At 39.9% G+C, this 8,989-nt stretch overlaps 2 protein-coding genes across 2 annotated transcripts; both read left to right on the top strand.

Annotated features, from left to right (window-relative positions):
• The first annotated feature begins 318 nt into the window (after positions 1-318).
• LOC308555562 (fibrinogen alpha chain-like) lies at positions 319-7,248 on the top strand. Its single transcript, XM_081133987.1, has 5 exons — positions 319-448; positions 2,368-2,493; positions 2,977-3,160; positions 5,210-5,355; positions 5,953-7,248. The coding sequence occupies exons 1-5, from the start codon at positions 365-367 to the stop codon at positions 7,024-7,026; spliced, it is 1,614 nt and encodes a 537-aa protein (XP_080990113.1). The 5' UTR covers positions 319-364; the 3' UTR covers positions 7,027-7,248.
• A 592-nt stretch (positions 7,249-7,840) lies between these two features.
• On the top strand, positions 7,841-8,647 carry LOC308556244 (fibrinogen alpha chain-like; the record flags this gene model as incomplete). Its single annotated transcript, XM_081135423.1, has 1 exon — positions 7,841-8,647. A coding segment is annotated over one exon (741 nt), but the record flags the coding sequence as incomplete, so codon positions are not given.
• Positions 8,648-8,989: the final 342 nt, after the last annotated feature.

The raw sequence follows: 8,989 nt of genomic DNA, 5'->3' as shown, positions 1-8,989 counted from the left end.
AACCGCTGCTTCACGGCGGGCTGCCGCTAGCCTGCCTCTGCGCTCTCCCCAGGCCGTCAGGCGCTCAGAGCCGGTGTGTGCGCCTCCGTTCCCGTCTGGATTTCCAAAGTCGCCCTGTTCCTGGAACGTGGGCCCTGCCCCTGTCGGCTGCTACCTTTGCAACAGCTTATTGGAAGCAAACAAGCTTCCAATTGAGCAAGAACTTCTGGGACACCAACCTTGGAGAAGGAACAGGGAGTGTAGAGTATCTGTTGACCATCTAAACAGGACCGAGATAATGATTAATTAAATCTCCTGCAGGTTTAAATGAGATGGGAACTGGGAGTGGAAACAATCCTCCTTTCTCACAGCTGGAGTGCTCCTCATGAGCCAGCCCCCCTCCCCCGCAGGAAAGATGTATTCCGTGAGGATCTTCTGTCTGGTCCTGAGCGTGGCAGGCACAGTTTGGGTATGGTTGCCTTTATTTTCTCTCCTTGCTTTCTCTCGGGTGTTTATTTCATAAAGAGCTTGCAGGTCTGAGTCAGCATTATGTATGTCCTCACACGCTGTTAGCTCTCTCAGCTCCAGGCCATGGAGGCAAGTTCCCAGATGGGCCAAACATATGACCCTAAGAGGGCAACTTAGGGGGAACAAAGTGTATACATTCAAAGGGGAAGCTTTAACATCTGTAACTCAGGCTTACAACATTGTTGTTGTTTTTTTAAAGGGAAGATATCTTTGCCGTCTTTGTTGCTATAAAGCCTCGAGATAGTTAATGCTAGTCAACAGAACAGAACATTCGCATAAGTTTTAAAAATGTAATTATTATTTTCTTGCTATTTGTCCAGAATAAGAAAAACAGTGGTTTAATATAGTTTTTCTGAAAGGTGGTTTTTGTTTTTCTTTTAAGACAAATACAAAGCAAATTAGTTATCTTTGCAAATATATTACAAAGCAAAGTCAGAAAAGGCAATAAGGCAATATGCTTTTTAGAAGCCATTATATTCTTTTAAGATAATTACTAAATATTGCAACAACTTCTAAAGTTTGACTCCAGAACCCCATAGAAAAAAAGAGAAACTTTATTCAACAAGGCTTTTGAAGCACTCCAATCTTATAAAAACATGACAAATATGTTTAAAAAACTCAGTTACACCTGGGCTATGAATTATTCCAATTTATTTCTTTCCCTTCATCACTCATAAACCTTAACACCAGAGCAGAAAAACACTAAGGGTTTCTAACTTAATTTTTTCCCTTATAGTATACTAATAAGTAAACATTTTCATGAGAAATAAAACTAACATCATTTGCTAAGATGATATTTTGGATAATGCATAACTTCCAGTTATTTCTCCCTGTTATTGGCATAAATATTTAATTTTTGCCTGTTTTTATCATGCCATTTTATTCTGAAGTATGTTTGAATTTATAATTTTATTTCTTAGACAAAAAGATTGTACTTGTTACTTTAAACAAATTGTTCTTGATTGCTTGAATTAGTATTAGTATTATTGGGGTATTTTTAAAAATTAGATGACAAATGTTGACTAATTATAAGAACAAACTATCTGAGATTAAAATAGTCATAGTAAGTTAGTAGTACATAGTAAAAATAGCTAAAGCCTAAAACCTGCATTGATTTGTTAGGATAACATCTTATAGGAAGAATATTTTTATATCTTAATTCACCTCATAGGTTACAATAGAAAATTTTTACAATCTGTGTTTCTAATTATAAGATGTTCAACAAAGTTGTCAGCCATGGACCATTAGTTTTGCTTTCACTCTTCTTTCTCTCATTTCAAAGACAAAAGAAACTATTACATGAGTGAGCAAACTAAAAAGCATTTCTGAGTCTGAACTGGCCACATTTGTGTTCTTGGTATATATTTGCTCAAATTATGGATCCATAAGATCATAGTAGAAACTTAAAAGAGAGAGGGACATTAAGCTAAGATCGTGTAGGCTTTTTCCTACTGGAACAGGAATTATAGTAGGAGAAAGAACTCTTTAAATTTTCTCATTATATATTTCTAGACATTAATGAAAATTAAAAGGTAAATTTTAACCAATTTTGTTGATTCAAATAATTTTCCTTTTATAACAGAGCCTTTAAAAGTCCTACCATTTAGTAAATGCTTTAGTGCCAAACACAGTTAAGAAATTTGTACACCAAATCTCCTTTAATTCTCACAACTTCATAAAATGGGTATTAGGATTTTCATTCTTAAGATAAGAAACTTGAAACTTGTAGAAGCCCCAAAGCTGGTACCCTTAGTCTCTGGGAAAGCCCCTCCTCTTCTTTGGGTCTGACAGGCTTGCCAGTGTCTTTTCCTTACCTGCTTACTGTTCCTTTCTTTTGTGTGTGTAAATGAATCCTTAAAGACTGCAGAGACTGATGAAGGTGAATTTTTAGCTGGAGGAGGAGGTGTGCGTGGCCCCAGAATTACGGAAAAAACACCATCTTCCTGCAGAGAAAAAGACTGGCCCTTCTGCGCTGATGAAGACTGGGTGAGCAGTGGGCCCGGGAAACAGGAGAATCCTTCCTTGTGGTGTTAGAAATGTACACAGGATGACCGACCCATTAGTTCACAAAAAACTTTTCCAATGAAAATGATCTAATAGGTCTTACATGTCAAATGAAAAAAGACAAATGAAAAGAAACCTAGTCCTGAGAGCACTATTTAAATCACCGCCCATACCCCCATCATTAGCGGGATTACGAGGTTGGATTTGGGTTGTATATCCAGATAGATACTAGGAATCTAAATATTATGGCCTCAGGATTTCATGGGGCCTAATTTATGACTGAGGGGGCTGTCATTTCAGAATTTCTCTATGATCTCTGCCTAGTCCTCTTAAACTACTTTTAAAGCAATAGATGATCTGAAGAGATTGGGGAGGGGAGCAATAGGACCTGCATGGAAACTTTTAAAATTGTACTGAACCCAAAAGATAGATCCTGAATGTAATTTTTTTTCTCTTCACTTTCAGAATGAAAAATGCCCTTCTGGCTGCAGGATGAAAGGGTTGATTAATGAAGTCAATCAAGATTTCACAAACAGAATATCTAAGCTCAAAAATGCACTACTTGATTATCAGAAGAAAAATAAGGACTCTAGTTCAGTGACCGTGGATTTAATAGAACTTCTGAGAAGGGATTTCGCTTCCTCTAACAGTAAGTATTACATATTTAGTGCTTTGATTTTACATCACACAACAAAACACCACCACCAAAAATTCTAAATATGGTGTCTCCTTATAGCAACTGAGATTTTATACCAAAATACTTTGTGTAGAAACATATACACTTAAGCTATAGCTGAATTATTAAGGAGGGGCTTGCAATTTTGTTGTTATAATGTAAAAAAGGCCAGCTTAGAGTTGTTTAAGATCACCATGTAAGTCAAAATTTTGGATTGAAGACTGGAATTTAAGTGTTTTCTTTTCAAAGGTATATATGGAAAGTAAGATGGGCCCAACCTTTTGAGTAGGTATATTTGTTTCTGTCTTACAGAGGAGGAAACTGAAAGGTCAAGGGACTTGCCTAAATAAGCAAAGCTGTCATGTGATGATGGAGTTGGGAATTCAATCCATAGACTCCACTAAGCTGATTATACAGTTTTTTTAAAATTTAAAATATAGAGCCATGTTATAGCTTTCTCACAGGATGAGAGCTAGGTCTCATTCGGACCAGGAAACATTGGGTTTGCTTTGGGTGTGGGCAGCAAGTTTAGTGAGACCCAGTTCCTGAAGCCTTGCTGGACTCTTGATATGTTCAGGAGACACTTGACTAATTTAAAGACAGTAGTGCAGCAGTAATTGGCAAGTGAGTGATCCTGTTGACCTAAAAATAACAAAAACAAAAAAACAAACCTTAGGAACAATATCAAATCTATAGATAGGAAGAAAACCTCAGTAAGAAAATCCTGGAATACATTTCCCGGTACACCATGTGTGGCAAACAAGAAAAAAAATTACAAGGCATACCAAAAGGCAAAAAGCACACATTAAAGAGGCAGAACAAGCACCAGAACCAGACACGGCAGGGGTTTTGGAATTATGAGACTGGGAGTTTCAGTCAAATATGACTAATATGCTAAGGATTCTAATGAATAAAGTAGACAGCATGTCCATGCCATAGCATGGGCAATGTAAGCAGAGAAGTGGAAATCCCAAGAAAGAACTAAAAAGAAATGCTAGAGATAACAGACAGTATAACAGAAATGAAGAATGCCTATGATAGGCTCACTAGGACACTGGACACGGCTGAGAGGACACATCAATAGAACCCTCAAAAGCCTATACATTCATTTTTTTTTTTTTAAATATATCTTTATTGATTTCAGAGAGAGGAAAGGAGGGGGAGAGAGAGAGATAGAAACATCAATGATGAGAGGGTCATTGGTCGAGCCCACAACCCGGGCATATGCTCTGACCGGGAATCGAACTCCGATCGCCTGGATCCTAGGTCAACGCTCAACCGCTGAGCCACGCCCGGCCGGGCTATGTTCATTTTTATACATTAGTTCAAATCCATAGAATGTACACCACCAAGAGTGAGCCTTAAGGTAAACTACGGGAGTTGGGTGATATGATGTATCAATGTAGATTCATACTTGGTTAAAAAAAAAAAGGAAAAAGACCATTCTGATCTGTGATGTTGATAATAAGAGAGACTATACTTGTGTGGGGGCAGTGGATATATGGGAAATCTTTGTACCTTCCTAATTTTCCTGGAAACCTAAAACTGCTCTAAAAAACGAACAATTGAATAATTGATAAACACATACACACAAAGAAATAAAAATAGGAAATTATGTGGAAAAAAAAAGAAAATCCAGGAACATGTTCAAGTGCTGTGAGTAAGGATACGATGAAATAATTGGAATGTAAGGATATGATGAAATAACTGGAATGTGATCAAATCAATTATTTTATCTCCTAATTACACCTTTAAAATTCCAAAGAGATTTTTCTTCTGCAATTATTTGGATTACTGATTGCTGGTAGGGCATCTTAATTGACATCCATGGATGACTACAGGACATAACATTGTCCAAAAATCAAACACCTAATAGATTTGCAACTCACAAATTAAATATCCAAAGAACAAACTATTATCAAAGTCAAATGGGGAATGTTTCTAAGTAAATTTCATTCTTTTGCTGGCTATTATAAGTAAATCACCCAGCAGCTTCTTCATTATCCATATTTTCTATTTCAGACAACGATAATACATACAACCAATTGTCTGAAGACCTGAGAAACAGACTTGAGGTCCTGAATCGCAAAGTCATAGAACAAGTACACCATATCCAACTTCTGCAGAAAAATGTCAAGGCTCAGCTGATAGAAATGAAACGACTGGAGGTAAGGAAGTGTGTGGCTCTGTCACCAGATTTCCTTATTTTTGAATAGCAGGGAAATGGAAGGAGATAGTCATTCACTGAATGCCTACTATATGTAGAGCAAAGTGTTATATCTCTCTTATCTACCTACAAAGTAAGTATTATTCCCCCACCCTACTGATGAAAAAAAAAAAAATGGCAGTGATATTAAGTAAAATTTCCCAGGGCACATAGATTGTAAATTTCAAAATCAAATATTCAGTCCCTGCTTGTCTTATTCAAATTCCTGATATTGCCAAGCCTCCAAGTCCTCAGCTTCACTGAAGGTCACTTCATTAGTGTGTCCTTTCAGAGGAAATAGCAACTTGATCTGTTTTAAGATAAATCCAAATAGTTCCTATTGCTTCTCCTGGCTAGCATTACAACACCCAGCATCTCTTCCACTGAGGATATTACATAAATGGAAAATAAAGTATTGGTTGGTAGGTCTCCAAGTCAAAGAAATAAAAACAGCTTCCAAGAAATAAATTAACTACTAAGAACTCAATAGACATATTTTACTTCTTTATACCTACCTTTTTTTTTTCCTTTACATTTCCCCTCCTCTCCCCTCCTCTAGGTGGACATCGATATTAAGATCCGATCTTGCCAAGGGTCATGCAGTAGGACTGTAGTACGTACAATAGATCTACAGGACTATGACGATCAGCAGAAGCAAGTTGAACATCTCATTGCCAAAGACTTACTTCTCCCTAAATATAGACAACACTTACCACTGTTAAAAATGAGCCCAGATTCAGATTTGCTCCCCAGAGATTTCAGGAGTCAGCTTCTCAAAGCCTCTCCGGAGTGGAAGGCACTCACAGAAATGAAGCAAATGAAAATGACGATAGAAAGGTCTGGAACAGATGGGAATCCCCGAGGAGACTCTGCATCTCGTGGAACAGGATCATCACCTGAAAACCCCAGGAAACCTGCACCTGGTGGCACTGGGAATCGGAAACCTGCGGGCTCTGGACCTGGTGGTGCTGGCATTTGGAACCATGAAAGTTCTGGGCCTGAAAGTTTTAGGCCAGATAGCTCAGGGCATGGGAACACCAGGCCTGCCAACCCAGACTGGGGCACATTTACAGAGGACTCAGGAAGTGTAAGTCTGGCGACAAAGGAAAAGTCCCGCCAAACGGGTAAACTGCACACTTCTGAAGGAGGTAAAGAACTTCTGATTGGTGATGAGAAGGTCACTTCTAGTGGCACAACCTACAGTCGTCAATCATGCTTTAAATCCATTACTAAGACCGTTACAGGTCCAGATGGCCGCAAAGTAGTGACGAAAGAAGTGGTCAACTCTGAAGATGGTTCTGACTGTGGGGACACAATCGACTCAGACTTCACCCGCACTTTGTCCGGCAGGGGCGGCCTAGAGGAATTCCGTCGTACTTACCCTGAGGAAGCTGATTTCTTTGAGAGTGAATCAACTGGATTAAGAATCCCAGGTTTCACGTCATCTGAGTTAGAAAGTCTTGGGAGTAAGACCCACTCTGTGGACTCAACATCTGTCATTTTCGCAGACTTAGGGGAAACCAGCTCTCACAGTGTCAGAGGAAGTCACAGCACCAAGAGAGGCCGAGCTAAAGCTCGCACTGCCAGAGGTATCCGCACTTCTCCTTTGGGGAAGCCTTCCCTGACCCCCTAGACTAAGTTAATTATTCTTGCAATGTGCTCCCATAGCACCTTGCGCTTCTTCCCCAGCCCTCTCTCATGCTTTATTAAAATTGCACCTTTTTTGTTTGTTTTTCATACTAGACTGTAAGTTCCACGGGGGCAGAGACTTTGTCTACCATGCTCATCTTTGTATTCCCAACTGCCTGGCAGTGCAGAGGGGCACCACTCAATAAATACATGCTAAATGAACGAATCCCTCTGAAACTCGATTTTGAGTTTGTTTAACCAAATTTTTTTTACCATTCGAAATATGCGTGTTGGAATCGTCACCCAATTTATTGATCATATATTTTTTTAGAGTGGCTTTCAGTTGAAATCGAGATCAGGTTAAAAACAAGTTATATTAATGCTAAATGGTGCTCAGATATCTTTGCTGGCTACTTGCTGTTAAGTACAAGAAAAATTCCAAATCCATTGAGGAAATCCCCTTTGCAGTTTGTATGTATAAATGCCACTCATTTGCTTAGGATTCATTCCAGTGTAAGTGCATGTTTTCTCCATGGAGGGAAGGAAAGAAGGAAGGAAGGAAGGAAGGAAGGAAGGAAGGAAGGAAGGAAGGAAGGAAGGAAGGAAGGAAGGAAGGAAGGAAGGAAGGAAGGAAGGAAGGAAGGGAGGAAGGGAGGAAGGGAGGAAGGGAGGAAGGGAGGAAGGGAGGAAGGGGGAAGGAAGGGGGGAAGGAAAGGCAGGAGGGAGAGAAGAAAATAGGGAAGGAAAGGGAAGGAAGCCTGTATCTACCTTCATTTTATCTGGGCCATTCCTATCTTTGTAAAGTTAAATGAGAGTAACTTCTTCCAACCAGCTTAATTTTTTTTTTAGACTGTGATGATGTCCTCCAAACACATCCTTCAGGTGCCCAAAGTGGCCTTTTCAATATCAAGCTACCGGAATCCAGTAAGATTTTTTCAGTTTATTGCGATCAAGAGACCAATTTGGGAGGATGGCTTTTGATCCAGCAAAGGATGGATGGATCACTGAATTTTAACCGGACGTGGCAAGACTACAAGAGAGGTTTCGGCAGCCTGAATGACAAGGGGGAAGGAGAATTCTGGCTAGGCAATGAATACCTACACTTGCTAACCCTGAGGGGCTCTGTCCTTCGGGTTGAATTAGAGGACTGGGCTGGGCACCTGGCTTATGCAGAATATCACTTAAGGGTAGGCTCCGAGGCAGAAGGCTATGTCCTGCAGGTCTCCTCCTATGAAGGCACGGCAGGCGATGCTCTGATCAAGGGTTCCTTGGAGGAAGGCACAGAGTACACTTCTCACGCTGGCATGCAGTTCAGCACCTTTGACAGGGATGCAGACCGGTGGGAAGAGAACTGTGCAGAAGTCTATGGAGGAGGCTGGTGGTACAACAACTGCCAGGCGGCCAATCTCAATGGCATCTATTACCCTGGGGGCTTCTATGACCCCAGGAACAATAGTCCTTATGAGATTGAGAATGGAGTGGTCTGGGTCCCCTTCAGAGGAGAAGATTATTCCCTCAGGGCTGTCCGCATGAAAATCAGGCCCCTGGTGACCCCATAAACTGGCAGAGGGGAAGGGAGAGCTCTGTTTTGTTTAGTGAAGTGGAGGAAAAATAAGGAAGTTACAGGAGTCAAGATTATTTACAACCTAAAACAATTCCCAGGTGCTATTTTATTGTTCTTTGTACTGTAGCTAAATGTAACTGAGACATATTAGTGCTTAAAAATAAAGTTATGTGATTTTTTAAAAATCTTTAAAATAGCTCTGTGAGTTTTAAAATTTCTGTAAGGATACACCAAGGGTCATTCCCTGCACCAGAAAGAGGGAGCCTGAAAAAAGCTCCTCTCTGCAGCCCCTATGGCTATTGTTTGGAGAACTTCTCCTCCCACACTTTCAAAGTCATAGGGCTATTGTAAGGTAAAACAGTTATTTCATCCATACAATCTGAATGATTTTAAACCAATATTT

The sequence above is a fragment of the Miniopterus schreibersii genome (genome assembly GCF_964146895.1).
Source record: "Miniopterus schreibersii genome assembly, chromosome: 4".
NCBI lineage: Eukaryota > Metazoa > Chordata > Mammalia > Chiroptera > Miniopteridae > Miniopterus > Miniopterus schreibersii.
This window is presented reverse-complemented; position numbering and strand designations above follow the sequence as displayed.

Excerpts from the sequence above, each read along its gene's own strand:
- LOC308555562 (XM_081133987.1), top strand. The coding sequence starts at position 365 with ATGAGCCAGCCCCCCTCCCCCGCAGGAAAGATGTATTCCGTGAGGATC. Across the intron at positions 449-2,367 it reads GCGTGGCAGGCACAGTTTGG|ACTGCAGAGACTGATGAAGG; the intron begins GTATGGTTGCCT and ends GAATCCTTAAAG. Across the intron at positions 2,494-2,976 it reads TCTGCGCTGATGAAGACTGG|AATGAAAAATGCCCTTCTGG; the intron begins GTGAGCAGTGGG and ends CTTCACTTTCAG.